Source organism: Grampus griseus, assembly GCF_964374135.1.
Source record: "Grampus griseus genome assembly, chromosome: 19".
In the NCBI taxonomy this organism is placed as follows: domain Eukaryota; kingdom Metazoa; phylum Chordata; class Mammalia; order Artiodactyla; family Delphinidae; genus Grampus; species Grampus griseus.
Genome location: NC_139013.1, coordinates 51462751 through 51485810, shown reverse-complemented (window position 1 = coordinate 51485810; position 23060 = coordinate 51462751). Strand labels below are relative to the sequence as shown.

The following is a 23060-nucleotide window of genomic DNA, read 5'->3' as shown; positions in this document are numbered from 1 at the left end:
TCATTCTCTGGATGGAAGCCCACAGGAGGACCAAGTTTCGCGTGCTCAAGCCTGCACCTCCCTATACACAAGACAACCTGGCCTTCCTCACTTGTAAAGCCCGGCGACCCTGGGCTTGCTGCCCTGCATGAGGGTTCACAGTTTCAGAATGCACATTCTTGCAGCATATCTGTGAAAACCTGGCAGCCTCCAAGCTGGCGGTCTACACTAGCTGAACTCCCCACATGAGGCCAAATTCACCCACTGATTGGGGCATTTTGATCAAGTCACCAAGAGCAATGAAGAAAAATACAAAGTCTCTTTCCAAGAGTTCTCGTTCTTGGGCTCAGGTTTGGACCTTCATGGGGTCCAAATAAGTCTCATCCCACCACCACATTATCCTCAAAAGTGTGGGTCCCTTCCAGGTACGTAAGCCGGGTGCTGGTGCATGACCTGGCAATGGACCGTAAGTGGTACTTCCTCTGCAACTCGTGGCTGTCCATCAATGTCGGAGACTGTGTCCTTGACAAGGTATTTCCAGTGGCCACAGAGCGGGACAGGAAACAATTCAGGTACTATATTTTCTCTTTTTAAGCAAATGCTCTTTACTTTGTTCTTTCATCTCTAGGGAAGTTGCGTTATAATTCAGTCACAGCCAAATAAAAGCACATTTCAGCTAGTGGGCCGGGGCAGCTCTGAGTGTGTGACATTAATAACCAGCTTTCCTTGTTGCAATGAAAGGGCCCTGAAGGGACATGGACCCTCCAAGACAGAATTATCTTCAGGGGGTGATAACAGTTATGGAACACTTATCCATATTTACTTACGAATGTCACAGAATAATATTGTTTACATGAGTGAACAGACTGATCTGAATGGTGATTCAACGTCTGGCCACCTGGAGCTTCTTCTTCATGTTGTTTTATCCTAGATGCAATTTTCAGCATGTTTCCCCTTGCTTTACTCACTCCCTCACCCCCTTTCCTGTCGTGCATACTTCCACATCTGTCCCCAAACACAAATAAGCAGGTACAAATGTACACACATGCATGTGCGCACACACACACAACACCACAGATCGCTATTTTATAACTTTTTAAATGGCATGCTACTCTAAATATGTTGCCTTTTTTCTTTAATAATATATCACGCACATCCTTCCAGCAGGGTATGTTTGGGTCAAATTTTCCTTATTGGTTGCATGATATTCCACAGAATGGATGTCCCACGACCATTCTCCTATGGATGGGCATTCAGTCTGCTTCTAGTGCATTTACTGCAAGATGACTTTTCCTCCCAGCTGCCACTGTGAGCATCTCAGCCTCCAAGGGGGAAAAAGTCTGAATCAGAGAGACTTGGACCCCAAGAGAGGTATAACAGACGTGGGCACGGATCACAAAGTCCCACACGCCTGCTGTTGACTTGCCGCGTGACCTTGGATATGTCACCGCACCTCTCCAGGTCTCAGCTTCCGCATCTGAAAGATGACGAGTTCAGTGTGCCTGCCCCATAGGGGGTCCCAGGTCCCATGAAACGCTGTAGTAATGTGCTTGGCACACTATGCGGCTCACACTAAGTACTCAGTTACAGAAGCAGGTATTACCTCCGAGTGCATCAGCACATGTGATGCCTAGAAACTCGGCAAGGAGCTCTCTGAAGGCAAAAGCTCCTCATCCCTCCCGTGAATCCCTGGTGCCCAGCAGAGAGCCTGGGACACAGCACCAGGGGCATCAGATATTTGTCGAATAAGACAAATAACATGGACAATTACTGTTGTTGGCAACTGACCTCTCTCTTTCTGCACCTGTACTCTGAGTCCAGGCCACCGGAACACCCCTGAGTGACAGAGCATCGTACAACCCTGGAGGGTTCTGGCATTGACCAATCAGGACAGGCGGCAGCTGGGAATCTCTACTCTGGATACTCTTAGCAGAATCTGGGCCTTTGAATAGCTCCTGTGGTTAAACTACATTCTACTCATAGGGAAATAATACAGATTCTTTAGGGGAATGTGGTGCCATTTTCAGAAACCCTGTCTCACAATTTTTATTCTCTCAAACTGAGTCTGAACCCAAAGCCTTGGATTTTTAACCACTATTCTCTAATGCCCTAATTGTAACAAAACAAACAATATTAGAGTTATACATTATTATTTAAAACTTATAACAAAAATTATTGCTAACACTGATGAACACTCACCTATATGCCAGCTACTTTGCCAAATGCTTTACAAAAATTATCATCTTTAATCCTTTCAGCAATCCAGTGAGGCAGGTTCTGTTATTACGCCCATTTTACAGATGAGTAAACTGAGGTACAAAGAGTACAGTAACTTGCCTGAGGTCACACAGTAGTAAGAGGGCCGTCTAGGGTTCCAACCACTCTGTCCAGAGTCCCCATCATTAACTTGAAGTGATGCTACTATGATGCTGTATTTCTTCTATAAAAGAAAAAAACAGATGATGAATTTTAGAAACAAATCCCTCCCTCTCATCCCAGGATTGCTCCAAAGAGACTAGGCTTCTCCCCATTCCTGTCTCCCTAAATGCCTGTCCCTCTCCCCTGGCCTGTCCACAGCCACCTGTTTTTCATGAAGACCTCCACAGGCTTCCAGGATGGCCACATTTGGTACTCCATCTTCAGCAACTCAGCTTGGAGCAACTTCACCCATGCCCACCAGGTGTCCTGCTGCTTCTCACTGCTCCTCTGCACCATACTGACCACCATCATGTTCTGGGGTGTCCCCAAGGACCCAGCTGAGCAAAAGATGGGCTTGGGTAACTCCCACTGTCATGGCGATCAGGGCTAGTGGCTGGTGGACATGAACTGTCACTGCCCCAGAAATGCCTTGCAATTCCAGAGGTCCCAAGACCACCCTCAGGTTCAATAATTCATTAGAAGGATTCACAGTAGTCAGAAATGCCATTATACTCATAATTATTAGAGAAAGGATACAGATCAAAATCAGGAAAGGGAAGAGGCACGTGGGGCAAGGTCCATGGGAGACCAAGCGTGGAGCTTCCAGTTATGATCTCCCAGTGGAGCCTGGACAGCGCTCACTCCTCCTGACAATGTGTGACAACACGCATGGAGTAATGCCAACCAGGGATGCTCACCCAAGCCTTGGTGTCCAAAGTTTTTATCGGGGCATGCTCACATAGACATGGCTGAACCCAGTGTGGCTGACCTTAGCCTCCAGCCCCTCCGGAGGTTGAGGTGATACGGTGCAACCAAGGCCCCCACCATAAATCACATTGTTAGCATAGACTATATGGTGTGGCCCAAGACCCCAGGTAAACAAAGGCATACCCACCAGGCAGGACAGCCCAAGGGCTTAGTGGTCACCTCCCAGGAGCCACTCAAGGGGCAGACCTCTCTTTGGGCAAGGTTAACCCTTACTGGAAGGGGTGGAGGGGACTCTCCCCTCGACCCCTTCCCTCCATCTGCCCCAGGTAAAGTCGAATTCACTTGGCAGGAAGTGATGATTGGGCTGGATGATTGGATTGGGCTCCTCACGTTTCCCATCAACCTCCTGATCGTTCAGATTTTTTGGAACACCCGTCCTTGGGTAACCAAGGAGCAGAACGCTGGGAAATGGGATGGGGGGGCCCCCTCAGCCTGGCCCCCTCACCACAGCCTGTGGAGGATGGTCTTCTGACACCTGAAGCAGTGACCAAGGCAGGTCCTCAACCCCGGCAGTGTGGGGAGCTCTAGCCTGGGCAGAAGGGGGTGGGGACTGGGGTTTGAGGCCTACAACCCACGTTGTCGGACAGCATCAGTCACTAAGATTTGTCAACTGCGTACACATGCACATACACATATGTGCACACAGTACACACATATACCTACACATGCATGCATACACACATGCCACATGTGCACACACTCACCACACACACACCTACAAACGTGTACACATGTGCACGTGTACACACATATACACATATATCTGCACAATGCACACATACGCACACACCTACACATGAATGCATACACACATGCCACGTGTACACATCCACAGACATACACCCCACACCTACATGTACATGTGTGCACATGTACACACATATGCACACCTGAAAACACACCTGCACATGTACACACAAGTGCACACATGCCACATACGCATGTTTACATGCATGTACACACCGGCACATATATTCACACTAACACCTACAACATATACACACATGCACACACATTTTTGCGTACCTACTATGTACAAAATATTATACTTTCAAACAGATTGCAGGCTGGAAGCACACAGAAAGAATTCCCTCTGCATTCATGCACACGTTAAGCATTTATTGAGCACCTACTGTGTTCCACACTTCAAGGAATACAGCCTGGAATGTATCAGTTGAAATCCTAGAAGAGGGATTTTTATGGGGGACAAAACAGAAGCTCAGGGTGGCCCAACGTCATGTCTCAGTAGGCAGAGCTGGGATTCAGACCCAGATTGTCCAGCCCCAGGGCGAGTGCTCTTGACCACTCTGCTGCCCCCTCACCTGTAGCTCACGTCCCCTTTCCCCTGGGTGACTTGCAGGATTTGTGGAGACTCGTCAGCTCCTTGTTCAAAGCTCTGAAGGTGCCACCCTCTTGCTCGGGCTGGGACTTCGCGAACTCAATGGACATCAACCAACTGCTGGCCTTGGTGGAAGACGTCATCTGTCAGCAGAACAAAGCAGGGCAGGTGTTCTGGAAGGAAGCCAGCCAGCCAGGGGGCCCTTTAACACTCACTCTTGGGTCTGTGCAAGTGAAAGGTGAGTCCTAACATTTCTGGGCCGAGGGGGCATGTTGGAGCCAGGTGGATGCAGGACCAAGGGCCACGTCTGTATCACTATCACGAGGGAGTCAAGAAGTCCTACTGGGGGGTCTCCCTCACCAGCCTCCACTCCAACCACTCGCCACCGCCTCCCTCGCAGTACCACAGGCATCCTGCTCTCCACACAATGCCAAGCTGCCTTCCCACTAAGGCCTGCACACATGCTTGTCCTCTGATCTAGAACGTTCTTTCTCCTCTCTTCACTTGGCCAATGCCTACTCACACTTTATTCTTGGCTGATGTGTCCCTTCCTCAGGGGAGCAACCCAACCTCTGAGCCCACAACAGGGTCTCCAACCATGTGCTCTTTAGCCCCTAAGCATCTCTTGTACTGCTTTCACATTGCTTGTTGCCAAATCATGAATTGTGTGAAGAGCTGCACATATGTATTGCACATTATTCTGGTTTGAGCTAGTCTCTCTGGCTCTGCTCTTGCCCCTTTCCTTTCCATCTTCCACCCAGATCGCTGCCTCCAGTGTTTAGATCAGGCTGTCCAATAGAACTTCCCACAGTGACAGAAATGGTCTATATCTGCACTGACCAATATGGCAGCCACTAGCCACATGGAGCTATTGACACTTGAAATGTAGCTAGTGTGACTAGGGAACTAAATTTTTTATTTTAATTCTAAATTTTATAAATAAGTTTATAAAAAAAAAACTAAACCATATATATCTTCCCATAAAAACCTGTTCCTCTTCCTTGTTATTCCTATGAAATCTTTATTCCTATGAAATACTAAAAATTCAGAATCACCTTCTCTTTCTCCTGCAACCCTCGCTTGCAATTCATACACACCTTTGAAAATATCTTTTGAAGGACTTCTCTGGTGGTGCAGTGGATAAGACTCTGCACTCCCAACTCAGGGAGCCGGGGTTCAATCTCTGGTCAGGGAACTAGAAAAAAAAAATTTTTAATTTTAAAAAGTCACATGTGGCAAGTGGCTACCATATTGGATGGTGTGGGTTAAGAATGCTGCCATTTTTAAAACACAAGGCTGGTCACAGTCTAAACCTTGTTTAGAATATAAAAATGGGGTCTATAGATTAGGGAGTTTGAATTCATGACTCTTGGCTCCACCTCTGATACAGTGAATTAAGTTTTCTAAGGTGAGGCCAGGAATCTGCATTTTTTACCAGTCACTTTTGTGACTTATGCACACTGAATGTTGAGAGCCACTGTCCTCAAGACCAGGTCCCAAGTCCTTACTGTAGCACTGCCTCCTGGCCAGGCCTATGCTGACCCCATGGTCAGCCCTACTTTGACCCCCGTGTTCCAGCCACCCTGGAGCATTAGCCCTGAAGAGCTGGGCTGGGGCTGCCCATGAAGGTCGTCCCTGCAGTAGCTCTGCTGATGCCCACGCTGGACACTTGGCCCTGTTTGGGGTCTTTGGGGTTTGGGGGACTTTGGCATTCACAGCATGGGCCTTAGAACCAGGACTCTGGAGTTGGCCAGACCTGGGGCTCTCCCAGATGCCAAAGCAGCTGTGCAACTTTGGACAGTTGTTTAACCTCTCTGAGACTATTTCCTCCCCCCTATAAAACAGAAGCGCTGATCCACCCAGCTCCTTGGCTTGTTTTGAGGACTGAATGAGATCATACGAGTCTGACACAAAGTAAGGATTCAGTAAGTGTTTATGATTGCAAATGATGGTATCTTCCGGAAACATTGCCAGAACGCTTACGAAGGCTGTTGATGCTGGAACCATTAGCTGTGGCTTCAGTGATGGAGGCCCAGGAGGGAGGGGGAGGTAGAAGGCCTGAGTCAGAGGGAGTCAGAGTCAATGCTGCCAGGTCTTTACCAACATCGGGTCTGAGCCACAGCCTTCTCCACATCACTTGTTATTTTCTCATTCACTTCTCACTGGTGACTGGGGAGGGGTCCTGGGGTCAGGGTGCTCCATTTTGCCATGCTCTATATCCAGTTTCACGCACCCCTTGTGAAGATGCACACTGGTCCAGACCTGGGCCCTTCCTGTCCCAGGAGAATGTGCCCCTGGGCACCGGCCTCCCAGCTCAGGCTCCAGGGACCCAGGCCTGGTTCCACCTGGAGAGTCCAAGCTTCCCTTAGAAGGCTCAGGGAATAATGCAAAGGTTCAAATTTGTTTTTTTCTTGCAACGAATATGTATTACCTCTGTAATTTAAAACAAAAAACACCTTTTTTTTTTTAGTTTTTTTGTTTTAAATATCAATGTTCTTTAAAAATAAATTTATTTATTTATTTATTTTTGGCTGTGTTGGGTCTTTGTTGCTGCGCATGGGCTTTCTCTAGCTGCGGCAGGCGGGGGCTACTCTTCATTGCGGTGGCTTCTCTTGTTGCGGAGCACAGGCTCTAGGCCTGTGGGCTTCAGTACTTGAGGCTCACGGGCTGTAGAGAGCAGTCTCAGTATTTGTGGTGCGCGGGTTTAGCTGCTCCATGGCATGTGGGATCTTCCCAGACCAGGGCTCGAACCCGTGTCCCCTGCACTGGCAGATGGATTCGTAACCACTGCGCCACCAGGGAAGCCCAACACCTTTGTTTTTTTTAAAAAAGAAACAACTTAAGGAAACTGAAATTTGAACAAACGAACTGTAGAAAAACATTCAGAGATAACAGGGAGAAACTTCTCCACTGACTGGTTGTTTCACGCTATTAAGGGACTATCATTATTGTTTTAAAAACTGATAATGACACATTGTGGTTTTGTTTTTAAAAGGAGTCCTCTTCTTCCATAGAAGCATATTAAAATATTTAGTGTCAGGACGTGGGGCTTGGAATTTACTTCAAAATAATCCACATGGAGAGGGTGGGTGGGGTGCAGGCGAAACAGGACTGGTAATAGGATGAGGCGATAATTTTGAGCAATGGGTATAGGTTCATCTCATCATTCTCTTTACTTTTGTAATTTAAATTTTTTCATAATAAAAAGTTAAAAACAAACGATTAAGACTTATACCGTCTTTGGCAACAGGCAAACTTGGGTTCAAATTCAAATCTTGTACGTATTAAAATATTTGCTGATAAGAGAACATTATGTCTAGGATTTGCCTAAGGTACTGCAGGAAAAAAAAATTGGAGGGCTGAGGCGAGACAATTTTGGCAAAATGTGGGTAATTGCTGCAGGAGGGCAATGGGTATACTATTCTTGTCTCTTCTACGTATACGGAAATTTTGAAAATGCCCTTCATAAAAGACTAAAAGAGGAACATTCAAATCCTAACTGACCATATGAGCCAAGTATCCCATCTTTCTGAACCTCAGATTCCCCATGGTTTGGCACACAGTAAGCGATCGATACAAGAAAGCCATTACTAACGCTCCTGTTTCTATTGCACACAGTCTGCCCTGTCACTCAGCACCAGCTGATGCTCTTTCTCTCCCTTGTCCTCCAGAAGAAATGCAGTGCCCCAGGCCCGAGGTGGGCCCAAGAGACGCTGGGAAGGACAGTGCCTACAGGCAGTGTCTCTACCTTCAGTGGAGCACCTACAGCAAGAGCTGCTGTTGCTGGAGCCCCAGGGCTTTTCCCAGGGCCAAAGCCACACCCAGGCACTGGGGCAGCTGCAGACCCTGAAGGGTTGCCTAGGGGGACAGCCCAGAACCCCGCCTCCAGCACACTTGAGGTAATACACTCCCTTGGGTGCTCCCAGCCTGGGGCCTGCAGGGAGAGCACATCCCGATACCTTGGAAGGTTATTCATCCAGATCTCCCCAAGAAGCAGCGATTATGGACTGCACAAATTCAGGGAAGAGGACTTTGAACAGGGTGATTTTGCCAGATGACAGTTAGAGCCCTTTGTACAGCACTTTACAGTTTATAACCATTTTCACGTGGGTGTTTCCTAGCTGCACACTCTTGGACAAGCCCCTCATCCTCTCTGAGCCATAGCTTCCTTACCTGTAACATGGGAATGATAATGCCTATCTCCTGGTTCAAACCTAAGAAGAATTTAAAAGGGCCTGGTCCATGAAGAGCAGCATGTGGGCTAAGCGTGGAAGGGCCTGGAGACCAAAGTCCTCTCCAGGGTCCCATTGTCACTGCTGGCATAGCAAACATTTTGTTTACCAAACATTTGCTTTCATCTCCATGTGAACTGCCTTCCTCCCCTTTGAGGTCCCAAACCCCTACCCCCTTTTTCTCTGAGATGCCACATAACCCTCAGTTGCCTAACTTGTCCTTGAGCCTTATATTCTTCTGGAGCCCCTATATATATGTAATTAAATTTTTTTTTCTCCTGTTAATCTGTCTCGTGTTAATTAGACCAGCCAGAAGAATCTAGAAAGGGTAGAGGGAAATTTTTTTTCTTCCCCAACAACAGCACCATAATTCAGTGAAAAAATGACCATTTTTTTGAGATGTATTCTAAAATAACTGGTGATGATTTTATATTACGTATGAAATTTATTTTTAAATATTCCAGAAAAAAAAGAAAGCATGTGGGGATAGATGATACACGTTTGACAAGGAGGTGATGGTTGTTGAAAGTAGTTGATGAGGGTTCACTGTACTCACTGATTTCCGTATAATGGGGAGTTTTCATAATAAAAACTTAAGTACCAGCCTTCTAGGCTTGCCATGAGGAATAACAGATAAAACCTGTATAAAGCAGTTTGCATGGGGACTGGCTCCTAGTAAGCACTGAATAAAGGTGACCTGAATAGAATATATGTATGTGTACCGTATAGAATACAGAATAGGATAGAGGAGAATACTGAGGGTCTGAGGGGTTAAGGAGCTTGGCCAAGTTCACGCAGCTGGTAGGGTTGGGGCAGGGTTTGAACTGGAGCCCAAATGGTGCCCCCCTGATTATACCCATCCTCTCTTGCAGCTCCGGGCAGGCGAGCAAGCCCCCTCGAGGCCTCCCCTGGTGGTGTGTCCTGGTGGGCTGGCTCCTGGTGGCAGCCACCAGCGGAGTGGCAGCCTTCTTCACCATGCTCTTATGGCCTGCACTACGGGCGGGTCAGCCCCCTCAAGTGGCTCACCTCCATGGCCGTCTCCTTCGTGGAGAGTGTGTTTGTCACCCAGCCCCTGAAGGTCAGGACCCCTGTGTGGCTGCCCTCCTGCCCTCCTTCCCTCCACCCATGATTTCCCTCCTGCCAGCTGCCCAGTTCTTAGGCTTCAGCAATTCCTTCATCTATTCAATCTATTCATTCAACAAACCCACTTGGAGCACCACTTCTGGGTGGACCTGGGGCAGCAAGGTAACTACCAGGATAACCCATGCTCCCTCAGGGCCAGATGCTGACATTTCATCATCACAATCACCCTTAGGAGGGGCCTCACCTCCATTTTACAGATGAGAAAACCTGAGGTTAAGAGAATAAGGTCACCAAAAAATCTTGCCCTTAGGCCACATGTATAAATAGGAATGATATCATATTTCCTCAGGTCTAGGATGCTTTTGATTGTGAGATGAGCCAGCAACTTACACAAACTTTACCTTCAGAAAAAAACCCACCAAGCCATTAAATGTGTGCATGAACTGGAAATACTCCTATTTCTGAAAATGTAAAATTACGCAAGAGAGCAGTGAGAGTCAAAGAGACCCTGAGCCCCGCCTGGAAGGAGCCAGGCAGCAGGAATACTGTGTCGGGGGAGCTGCAGAAGTGAGGGAATATTTAGAGAAAATCCTTCCACCTACGAGGCATCACAGAATCCCCCACCCTCATTCTTCCCTGAACAGCCTTCGTCAGAGACTTAAACAGCTCCTGACACCTCCCTCAATCTAGTCTGAGAATATTAAGAACAGAGTCCTGAACCTTTTTGTTCCCCAATCAAACCACAGAATCCTTCTGTGCTTGTGCACTGAAGGTGCACAGACAATGTAATGGAAGGAATTACTTAACACGGAAAGAAAGGGAGGGAGGGAAGGAAGGAGGAGGCAGGTGTAAGCAGCTATGCTAGTGAGTCACCAGGCTGAGGGGTAGGAGAAAGGCCAGCAGGTGGGAGGGCTGGAGAATGCCGGAAGCAGCGTGAGCTCAAGGATTTGCTGGTCTCTGCCTGGTTGGTGGCCAGGCACGCAAGCCCTGCCCCTGACCCTTTATGACCAAGTCCCCTCTCTGCAGAGGATGGCTTCCCCAGAGCATGGCTCCTGCACCCAGGACACAAGTGTGGCTCCCGTTTTACCCAAGCTCAGATCAGGAATTGACAGGGAGTTTCCAACACAGGCTTGGGGTTCACAGTGGGTGCCTTCCAGGTGCTGGGGTTCGCTGCTTTCTTTGCGCTGGTGTTGAAGACAGTGGAGGATGAGGAGGAGCCTGTGGCCCCCCTCCCGGGACGTGTCTCTGGCCCAGGTAATGGTGCCCGGGTGCAGGCAGGGCTCTGGAACCTGACAAGGCTGAGAAAGTCCCGTGGAGCCCAGACACTGGGTGGTCCCGGCCTCAGGCCTTCGCTCCCCATCAGCCTTCACCCTGACTATTGACGCACCCCCAATCCATCCAGGGACAAGTGACTCTTCCTCTGTCTCTTGGGCAACCTGTTCCTCCCCTATCCGAGCCCTTCTGTCTGACACCTAAGCATGAAGAGGCACCATGGGGTCCACGGTCTTCAAGGGCCATCATCCTCTGTGTAATCCCAAGCAGGCAGCTTTCTTCCCCAGGGCTCAGGTCATTAGACAACCAAAAAACAACAAGCTTGTGTGCGTGAGGGGTGTGAGGGAGCTATAATTAGGGTTCTAAGACAAAGGTCTGCAAACAACAGCCAGGGGGCCAAATCTAGCCCAGCGCCTGTTTTTGTAAAGAGTTTTAGTGGAACACAGCCATGCTGACTGGTCAGAGGAGCCCACGACCAGCCCTCTTCCCCCCAACCTGATTTCTCACTTCCCAGCCAAAACTCCTGAGGGTGTCTCCAATAAGAGAATTACAAAAAACAAACAAGCAAGCAGAACAGATTCAACACTCTAATAGTCTACACAGAGATTTTGACTTTCAGGGGAAGTAAAACGGGAACAAACGAAAGCCCACATCCCTACATCATCATGCAGTGTGGTGACCTCCTCATGGGACTGTATTCTTCTGCCCTACAATAGGGATTTGGCTTTGTAGATCCAAAAAGTCCATTAAAACCATCTTCCCAAGTCAAAAGAGTAATTTTTCTCCAAAGAGACGACAGCCTCCTGACCAATCAAATATTCATTCAGTAATTCCTTTGGCAATTATCCAGGGAGTACTTTCTGTGTGCCAGGCAGTACAATGGCTTCGGAACATGATTTACATAAAATCCAGTCATTGTAAGTGTATAATTACTGATTTTAGTAAATTTATAGAGTCGTGCAACTATCACCACAATTCAGATTTAGAACAGCTTTTTGGAACTTACCCCCAAAAGTTCCCTCTTGCCCATTTGAAGTCAATCCCCACTCTCAGCCTCAGCCCTGGCAACACAGCACTGACTGGAGGGAACAGGCTGCTGCTCTTGGAATGAACAGCCCATCTGGGAAGACGCATTAAACAAGTAAATGCACAAAACGACTTGTAAGAGAGAATGAGGGGGCAGAATAAGAGGGTGGCTCCTAGAGGATGGGAGAGGGAGGGTCTGAACACTGGGCATGTGCAAAGGCCCTGAGGTGGGACAAGAGCTTGTCATTTTATAGCAATTACTGACAGGGTGGCCAGAGCATGGGGAGCTGTGTGTGCATGGAAGGAATGCTTCAAGATGAGGGCAGAGAGGTGGATGGGGAGCAGGTCATACAGGGCCCTGTAGGGCCCGGGGCCATGCCGGGGTTTTGGAGTGTTTGAAATAGGAGAGCAGCATGATTGGACTTGTGATTTTGTGACTGCTCTTGGAGACCAGAGGTATTGGGTCAAAAGTAGAAGTGTGGAGGCCAGTAGGAAGACTACTGAAATGGTCCAGACTAGAGGTGGCATGCATTAGCAGTGGGGGTGGACAGAGGGGCATGGATCCAAAGGATAGCTGGGTCAATATACCCCTATCAGACTGGCTAGAAAGAGTGATAACACCAAATGCTGACAAGGACGCAGAGAAACCGGAGCATTCATACGTTGCTGGTGGGAATGTAAAATGGTACAGCCATTCTGGAAAAGTTTGGCAGTTCCTTTCAAAACTAAAAATGGGCTTACCATACACCCCAGAAATTACACTCTTGGGCATTTATCCCAGAGAAATGAAGAATTATTTTCATACAGGAACTTGTACACAAATGTTCACAGAAGCTTCATTTGTAACAGTCAAAAGATATTTAGCCACTCCTAGGAATCTACCCAGGAGAAATGAAAATATATGTCCACACAACACATTCCTAGCAACATTATTCTTAATAGACCAAACTAGGAGTAATCCAAATGTCCATCAACAGGTGACTGGATAAACAAAAGGTAGTATGTCAGTACAATGGAATATTACTCAACAATAAAAAGAAACTAACTACAGGGAATTCCCTGGCGGTCCATTGGTTAGGACTCTGCGCTTCCACTGCAGGGGGCCCAGGTCTGACCCCTGGTCAGGGAACTAAGGTCCTGTAAGCCACGTGGTGCGGGAGAAAAAAAAAAAAAAAGAAAGGGAAAGAAAAAGAAACGAACTACTAATATACACAACATGGACAAACACCAAACCATCGTGCTAAGTGAAAGATGCCAGATACAAGAAACTATGTACATATGATTCCATTTATATGAAAAGTCCAGAGAAAAGAATCTATGAAGACAGAAAGAAAATTAATGGGGCTAAGGGTGGGGATAGAGTGGGAGTAGAGACCAATTTCAGGGACATGAGGAAACCTTTGAGGGTGACAGAAATGTTCTAAAACTAGGTTGTGGTGATGGTGGCACAACTCTACAAATTTACTAAAATCACTGAATTGCAGGCTTCCAACGGGTGAAATTATGAAAATTATAGGTCAGTAAGGTGGTTTGAAAAAGAAGATATTTGGAATTACATATAACAGGACTTTGAGATATTAGTAACCTTCATCCTTCCATCCTTCCAAGTTTTGGAAGCACTGGGATCCATCTTAGAGTTCAGGAACACAGAAAGACAGCATCCAGGAATCAGTAAGACTTCAGGTGAGGAAGGCATCTGTGCTTTCAGTATGAGGAGAATTCTCCAGCTAGAGAAGAAGGGACGGAATTCTGAGCACTGGGATAGCACGGGCAGAGGCATGGAGGGTAGCATTGGGAAATGGCTCCCAAGGAGGAGGAACAGTGGATCCCGTTGTACCTGGTGAGGGGAGTCTCTTGGTTGCAAACGTACAAGCTGGTTCCACTGCCCATTTGGGGGACTGTCCTTGTGCCCTTGCTTTCACAGACCCCTCTGCCTTGTTCCAAGCACGAAGAAACAGCAGAAGGGACAACTACCAGAAGCCTCTGGCCTCTGACGTTGAGAAGATGAAAACCACCCACCTCAAGGAACAGAAAGCACTTGCCTTAATCAGAGAAATCTTGGGTAGGCAGCCAAGATTACTTACGAGCAACCTTCCCACTCGCTGGTTCTCAACATAGATTTGAGCAGATGTGGTACAATCTCTGACAGGCCCACACTGCTTCTGGGCCCATCGCCCCAGATATCTACTCTCCCCAGCTTCTCCCCTAAACTTAAAATCCTTCCGTGGCTCTTCCAGGCCCCTGGATAACGTCCAAACTCCCTGCTGTCCTCCACCCACCCAGGTCACCTCTCTCGGCCCCTTGTGCCCTCAGCTCCAGTGACACTGCGTCCTGCAGCTCCTGACCCAGGCCCTCTGGCATCTAGTCTGCCTGGAATGTGCGCACCCTCCTCCCTGCCTTTTCCTCTGGTTAATTCCTTTTATTCTTCAATTCTCAGCCCAAAGGCTGTGTCGTCAGAGAGGCTCCTCTGGCCCGCTGACCAGACGCTTTCAAACCTCACTGTGTGTCTTAGTCTGGGTTCCCCCACAGGCAGATCTGGGCATAAGCAGTTGGTTTGGGAGGCGATCCTGAGAAGCACTGGTAGGAAAAAGTGCAGGAAAGAGACGGAAGCCGATGGAAGGTGGTTGGTGAGTGGGTTCCATGTGGGCAACTGGGGCTCAGTCCTGCTGAGACCTCGGGAGGGGCGAGCGTAGTACGTACCCCCTAGTTGCCACCCACCAGGTCACTGGTGAGGGCTGCTTCCGAGGAGGGCGCTGGCCCTGCCGCAGCCCTGGCCTGCCCTGCCACGGGGAGCCCACGTGGCCAAACCACAGAGTGGCGGAGCTTGCGTAGGAGCTGCATGTACAGAATGAAAAACAAGATAGATGTGGGTAGAACCCCAACAAGTCATCTTGGAGTGGGGGTGCCAGAATGCAGATTCCCAGGCCCTGGGCCCAGAGATTCTGGTTCAGTAACGTTCTGCATCCCCCAACATGATTCTGATGTCGGGCCTCCTAAACTAAATCTTTGTACCTAATGGGCCCTTAGGTCACACTCACCTGTCTACAGGTGTGCTCCATGAGGGCAGGGAACACGTCTGTCACCTTTATTGCTCTATCCTCAGCACTGCAACATGGCAGAGCCTCATTTTTTTTTTTTTTTTTGGCCACACCATGCAGCATGTGGGACCTTAGTTCTCCGACCAGGGATTGAACCCCTGCCTCCTGCAGTGGACGCTCCGAGACCTAACCACTGGACCGCCTGGGAACTCCCCAGAGCCCCATTTAAAAAAAATTCTATTTAAGAAACATTCATACAGCACGAAGTCCGTTCAGGCACTATTTTAAGTGCTTTATAAATATTAATTTGTTGACTCCCTCATCACAACCCTGTGTGACAGAATCATCCCCATTTCACAGACGAGGAGAGTGAGGCACAGAGGGGTTAAGTCACTTGTGAAGGGCACATGGATAGGAAGTGGCAGAGCTGGGATTTGAACCCAGGCAGGAGGCTCATGGCCTGTGAACTTTACTACTTTCTGCTGTCCTTATAAGGACTGATTCCTTTGTCACCAGAGGGGTGAGTGGCTGGTCTACAAGACCTCAACTGTTCTGAGCCATCTGCCTTTCCAGTTCCTGCCCTGGACTTGGTAGGAGCTGGGGCCTCTGCCTGACCAGGGGCTGTGCCTCCCTTCCCAGCGCACCTGGGCTCCCTGTGCATGCCGCTGTTGGTGGCCTACGGGCAGGGGGACCCCAGAGACTACCACTTCAACAGACACCTTGGGCACAGCTTCACCCGAGGCTTTTCAGCCGTGCTGGACTTTCAGGACTTGTTCACGTGGGCCAACACCACCCTCGTGAGCAACCTGGACAGTCATCACCCAGGTACCGTCCACCCACCCCAGGACGTGGGTCAGCTCCCTCCCGGGAACAACTGTGGGTCACTGTCAACTTCAGCCTTACAGAGAACCAATAACCACAGAGCCATATGCTTTGAAGGAGAGACCCTCTGAGGGTCCCTAGCCCTCCCTGGATGCAGAGTGGAGAATCTCCTTCTTAGATAACTGAGCAGGAATTGGCCAGGTAGAAATGGTGTGCCAGGCAGAAGGGACAACATGAGAAAAGGCAAGCCTGAAACACCAAGGCACTATCTTCCTGGAACTACAGAGCGTGGAGTGCGACTTCAGTGTACAGTTGGAGTTGAGGACCCACAAAAAGCAGAGCAGGAGAGAGGAACAGGGGCCAGATCATGAAGGCTCTGGAAGCTCACAGTTTATGCTTAAGGGAGTGAGGAGCCATTGACAGCTTCTCGGTGAGGCAGTAACATAATCAAATCTGTGGTAGAAGCTGCATTGGAAGTTGGAGTTGAGGGTAGGTAAGTTAGGATGCTGGGCAAAAATGATGCGACTAATGTAGGGATGGGGGCAGAGGTGATGGAGAGACGGGGTGGGTGCAGACAACATTGAAAAGGTACTATTGGTGGGCCTCGTTGACCCTTAGGATGTGGGCATCGAGGGAAAGGACATAAATGGTCTCCAAGTTGATGACTGGGTAGGAGTTGCCATTCCCCAAGAGAAGTTATGCAAGAAGTAGACCAGGTCCAAGGTGGGGAGATGGTGATGAATGGTTGAATGTAGTCTGTGGTTGGCCATGAACTTCTCTTGGCTAATTCTACAACGGGCACACTGAAATTCACGTTAGCATCCAGGCCAGAAAGCTTGGGATGTGTTAAGATGATGCTGATGGCTAGATTCATCCACTTGTTTCTCATCTCCAGGCTTTATCACCGATGGGAACTCCAAGCTGGTGGGCAGTGCCCAGATTCACCAAGTGAGGGTCCAGGAAAGCTCTTGCGCTCTTGCCCTGCAGCTGCAGGCTTCTCTTTTTTTTTTTTTTTTTTTTTTTTTTTTTTGCTGTACGCGGGCCTCTCACTGTTGTGGCCTCTCCCGTTGCAGAGCACAGGCTCCGGACGCACAGGCTCAGCGGCCATGGCTCACAGGCCCAGCCGTTCCGTGGCATGTGGGATCTTCCCGGACTGCGGCACGAACCCGTGTCCCCTGCGTCGGCAGGCGGACTCTCAACCACTGCGCCACCAGGGAAGCCCTGCAGGCTTCCCTTGATGGATGCCGTGTGCCATATTCCCTGGACGTTGAAGACCTGTCAGACTATGGGGAAGGCTGGAATGCCTCCGTCCTCAATAACAGCAATGACTTTTCCCAGGCTTGGCAGTGCCAGAGCCAGAGCCAGCGCCGAGGGTATCCCATCTGGGGCTAACTCACTGTGTACCAGGGAGGAGGTTACGTGGTCCCCTTGGGGACTGATCGCCAAAGTGCGTCAAGGTAAGGCTCACTGGATTCACATGCAGCAGAGGAAAGACATTTGCTCAAGTCCAGGTCTGATTGGAGGGTGCAGCTTTCAAAACAGGGCCGAGCCAAGCTCATTGTATCATTGTGGGGAGGGGCTGGGGGATTCAGAGGCATTCAGGTCATATTTTCAGGCCCCTGGAAACTGTGCAATCTCAGAGTTCAAAGGGAAATCCTGCTTCCAGCATTCTCAGCCTGGTGCACCAAGCCTGGTGGCCTCTGCTAGAGCCAATACAGGGATGGGAAACTTAGTACGACGTAAAGTGTCCACCACCAGGCAAGTAGGAAGTGGTGAAGGCTCTTAACCTTAACCAAGAATTATGCAGGGTCTGAGGTCTTACCCTACTCATAAGCTAACACACTAGCCTGTTTCATGGATGCTGGCAGAAGACACAAGACTCCTAGGTCAGAGACAAAGGATTTCATTACTCACAGCAAAAGCAGTAGCAGAGCTTCATGGTGTTTGAAGTCAGTTCCCTAGGAAGGGCCACGACAGATGCTTGCCCATGCAGTGAGTTACAGTACCAAGGAGGAACACTGAGCTTGGAGCATTCACTGTTTCTACAGTGGCAGAAGCAAGCCTGCTCTTTGTCTGAAGGAGGATGTCACCTCATCCCTTGAGGTTGCTCACTGCAAACTCAGCCCTGAGATGATGCCTGGGTAAAGCCCTGCCAGAGCCTTGCATTCCTGGAATACTCAGCACAAATGTGCAGGGACACTCAGGGCCCACACACACTGTGTCTCCCAGCACGCTCTAGAGTCAGAGAGCCCTAGGTTTGAAACCCTGGCACTGCTCCTGTTAGCTGTGTAGTCCCAGGTGAGTTAGTGAACTCATGTGAACCTCCATCTCCTCCATGGCACTATTACAGCACCAAGGAACACAGGGAGCAAGCCCCAAAGGAGGATACCTGGCAGGGGTCCCCTGGGATTAAGGACAGGCCAGGTGTAGCTTATTTCCACATAATAGGTGTTTTCCTGCCACTCTGAACAACTGATACTCTCTCTCTGCTTCTATGTATCAAAGCAGGACGCAGACCCACCAGGGACAGGGCATGTTTTAAAACAGGCCCATCATTACTGCTCTAAGTAATAATAGCTATTATTACTACATGTGCACACACACACGCACACACACACACACACACACTTCTGTTTCCTCTTCACAATGATCCTGAGGCACTGGTGTTAACACTATTGCAGATGAGGAAACTGAGGCCTGAAGACATTATCAGCTTTCCCACAAGGCAGGCAAGATTTGAACCCAGGTCCCTCTGGCATGTGCTCTTTCCACGGCACCCATGAGCAGATCTCCAGGAACTGGTCTTGTGGACTGCCAGCCCAAGAGGGACTGTGACAGTTGCAGCTGCTGCCTGCCTAAGCCCCTGATGCTTTATGTGGCTGCTCTAACACCATGGTCCTCAAACTTTAAAATGCATCATATACGAAGTACTATGTATAAAATTGGGACTTCCCTGGTGGTTCAGTGGTTAAGACTCTGTGCTTCCACTGCAGGGGGCATGGGCTCGATCCCCGGTCGGGGAACTAAGATGCTACATGCTGTGCAGCATGGCCAAAAAAATAAAAAATAAAATAGGCATGCAACAAGGAGATATATATATATATATATATATATATATATATATATATATAAAATATAATTCCCAAGTGAATTATAGCCCTTATTCTGTAATAACTTTTAATTAATTAATTAGGTTGCACCGGGTCTTAGTTGTGGCACACGGGATCCTCGTTGTGGCATGCGGGATCTTTTTCGTTGTGGTGCGCAGGCTTCTCTAGTTGTGGCACACAGGCTCAGTAGTTGCGGAGTGTGGGCTTAGTTGCCCTGCGGCATGTGGGATCTTAGTTCCCTGACCAGGGGGCAAACCCACGTCCTCTGCATTGGCAGGTGGATTCTTAACCACTGGACCACCAGGTAAGTCTCTGGAATAACTTTTAATGGAGTAAAACCTATAAAGGTACTGAATCACTATGCTGTACACCTGAAACTAACATTGTACATCAACTATACTTATAGATAGATAAACAGATAGACAGACAGATAGATATAATGTTTAAAACAAACCAAAAAACCGCCAGTCATAATCCCTCGGATGGCTCATCAAAACACAAATTCCCAGGTCCCACCCCCAGAGTTTCTGACTGGGGAGATCTGGGGTGGAGCTTGAGAATCTGCAATTCTAACAAGTTTCCAGATGATGTGATGCTACCAGTCTGGGGACTGCATTTTCGAACCTCTGCTCTGACGGCCAGGGGACCTTTGCACATGGGATGGGAAACTGAGGCCCAGAAGGAGGAAATTAATTCCCCAAGATCATGGCAAATGAAGGGCAGACTAGAATCACGTCTCCTGATTCGTGGGACTCTGTTCATTACATCAGTGATTCCCAGCCCTGACTGTACATTAGAAACACCTGGGGGCTTTTGGCAATGCCTGCCACTGCACCTGAGACCAATAAAAACAGAATTCCTAGGAGAAGGATCCAAGCACTGGTATCTTGAAATCTCCCATGTGGTTTGCATACACAGCCAAGATTGAGAACCCACTGGAAAAATGCCTAAAGAAAACAATTTAGGTGATGACAAATTTAACTTTTCATGAAGTGGACTGTCTCCATTCAGAGATCTGCAAAATGGAGTGGAAGGCAGGAAGCTTTTGTAGGGTAAAGAATAATGAACAAGGAAGCGGAAAATAGAAAGTATCTGATTGGCCAGGGCCACAGAGTCAACCTTGTTTGGGATGAGAAGGAAGAGGAAATAAGTATAGAGCCTGGAATTTGCCTGGTGTTTGGGGATTAGCTGACTGGATATACTGCCTTTCTGGTCAAGGGGAGCCTTTACAGAGACACAAAAGTTATCCAAGTTTCAGTTTGCTGACATGGCACCCTGCATAGGAGCAGCTCCATCTTGGGCCCAGAAATTTATTTCAGGATGTTCATATGGTTACTTTGGTTTAAATTTTGAGAAACCACCAAACTGTTTTCCATTTCACATTCCCAGCAGCAATGAGCGTCTTTGTACACAAATTCCTAATAGCCTTTGTGGGGGTTGGGGGGGTGGTGGAGGGCATCTTGTCATTCTCAATGGAGGGGAAGAAGGAACCCCCTGGGGATAAAGAAGGAACCCTGTGGGGATAAAGGCAGGAGTGAACACCCTTGGGATTCCCAGAAGGAGGTCAATTCCAACACAAAAGCAACACTAAACAGTGAAGTGACTTTGGCAGGGACCAAATTGGACGATAAAACCATGGTTTCCCCTTAGAAAGAAAAGCCCTCAAAGAGAATGGCCCTACCTAAGTTGTATGGTTCTTTCTCCCTCTGCAGCTGTCGGAGGAAGGAGAGATCATCGATTTGCTACTGATGAAGATACTCAGTTTCCTGGGCATTAAATGTAAAAGACAGGAGCCTGGAAGCAGCAGTGAGCAGCCTGAGCTGCTGTCAGAGGCCTGGGCCCCTCAACCTGTATCAGCTGTGCCCCAAATTTAAGCTGTTGGTCCAGGCACAATCATCTGTAGAGTAGGGGAGGGTCAGCATCTTAGGCCTACACTTACCAGTGATTCTGTAATCTCTCCTGGTCAATATTTTTCTGTGTCCATAGAAGAGTTACCAAACCTGGCAAGCAAAAAAAAAAAAAAAAGGAAAAATACATACATACCTCTATACAGTTGCCACCACTATCATAGACTGTTTGTTCAAATATATTTTCAACTAGAAATATAACAAATATTGTCTGGAGTTCAGGGAGGGGGGGGTGGGAAATCCCCTCTACAGACTGATTATTTCATCTTCTTGGTCAGTCAGGAGTTGCCTTTGAATGATTCTAGTTCAGGGTTTCCTCAACTGTGTCCAGGAGATGCTAATGGGTGTCATATTAGTTTGCTAGGGCTGCCAGAACAAAGTACCACAAACCGGCTAGCTTAAAACAACAGAAATGTATTGCTCCACAGTTCTGGAGGAGAGAAGTCCAAAATCAAGGTGTTCCTTTGGAAGGCTCTCTTTTAGCTTCTAGCGTATGCCAGCAATCCTTGGCGCTCCTTGGCTTGTAGATGCATCATTCTGACCTCTGCCTCTGTTGCCACATGGCCTTCTTCCCAGTATGGGGTCTGGGACTTCAACCTATCTCTTTAGGGGCCACGATTCAACTCATGACAGGTGTCATCCTCCCCCAAATGTTTCTAGATCAAACGTGGGAAACACTGGATACACAAGTGCTTTAGCATGGGAATTGTTAGAGCTTTTAATATGCTAAATGTGCACTATGAGTCTTCTGGGATGAGATGAATGTGAGCAATAAAGTGTGTAATGATTCCCAAACCCCTATGACCATGGCTTCTGGTATTGAAGCACTTCAGTCAGGGCTAGTGTTCCTTAGGCAATACTTTGGGAATCGTTGATCTACACCAGTGGTTCTCAATACTGGCTACACGCTAGAAACCCCAGACTTCATCCCAATTGATCAGAATCTATGGGTCCCAGGCATCAATATTTTTTAAGCCCCCCCTGATGATTCCAATGTGCAGTCAGACTTGATAAACATGCTTTAAATTCTGAGAACCACAGACCTAGATAATAAAAGCCTTCCAGGTGACTGTGTGGATAACTGCACATTTCCCCTCTCCTATGCAGGAGAAGCACCTCACGAATCCTCTCCAATTCACCCTGTCTTGTCTCTCCTCCTAACACACCCATTGTAGCAGGTACTCTAGGTAGCCTGCCCCAAATCCATTCCATGTGTCCCTCCTTGCTATCAGAATCCCAATTTGTTCAGGTAGCCCCTACCCCTACCCCACATAACTCATGGTAAGGTGACCCTGTGGCCACCTCAAAGTAAATCTTGATTTGTCTTAGCAATAGCCCTTGACAGGGCTTCCCTGGTGGCACAGTGGTTGAGTCTGCCTGCCAATGCAGGGGACACGGGTTCGTGCCCCGGTCCGGGAAGATCCCACATGCTGCAGAGTGGCTGGGCCCATGAGCCATGGCCGCTGAGGCTGCGCGTCTGGAGCCTGTGCTCTGCAACGGGAGAAGCCACAACAGTGAGAGGCCCGCGTACAGCAAAAAAAAAAAAAAAAAAAAAAAAGAGGAGATAGGCTCTAGTGCTGGACATTGTCTGGTCTAAGACTGCTGGAACTCTGACAGCTACCTTGAGATCATGGGGAACAATCTGAAGATGGCAGAGCAGAAAGATGAGAGGAACATGCACACTTGATGAGGTCATTAAACAGCTAGTTTAACCGTGAAGCTGAACTACTGCCAGCCTTCTATCTGGATGAGAGCTTAAATATCCTTTTATGATGGCTGAACCAGGATCCCACCTAACTACCATGACAATCAAAAGCCAGAATCCTTTATAAACAGAGAGACACATAACATGGCAATACACGTAAGACCTTGGGGATTTATCTTCTATCCACCCCAAAGCCCATCATCCATTCTTTATTGTGTCAGGTATGAACATGAGCTATATAAGCAGATAAGCATCAAATAATTCATACCAAGTGCACACATGTCTCCCGAAAGTCTGGTACAGAAATCTAACCAGACACATAAAGTCCGTTAGTTTAAATAGGAAAAGTTCTAAGATCTAG

General features: G+C 48.2%; 1 protein-coding gene across 1 annotated transcript in view; it reads left to right on the top strand.

Moving 5' to 3' along the window:
• The window catches only part of LOC309837378 (polycystin-1-like protein 2), a gene marked incomplete at both ends in the record, with an annotated part of 78740 nt that extends 57779 nt beyond the window's left edge, over positions 1-20961 (top strand). The window contains 17 exon segments of the mRNA XM_082677838.1: positions 405-551; positions 2557-2756; positions 3432-3592; positions 3595-3657; positions 4526-4742; positions 8176-8256; positions 8259-8403; positions 9609-9717; positions 9719-9814; positions 10977-11073; positions 14042-14179; positions 15795-15980; positions 16873-16970; positions 17205-17366; positions 17370-17434; positions 18765-18852; positions 20800-20961. Of these exon segments, the coding sequence (XP_082533964.1) occupies positions 405-551; positions 2557-2756; positions 3432-3592; positions 3595-3657; positions 4526-4742; positions 8176-8256; positions 8259-8403; positions 9609-9717; positions 9719-9814; positions 10977-11073; positions 14042-14179; positions 15795-15980; positions 16873-16970; positions 17205-17366; positions 17370-17434; positions 18765-18852; positions 20800-20961 (2215 nt within the window).
• Positions 20962-23060: the final 2099 nt, after the last annotated feature.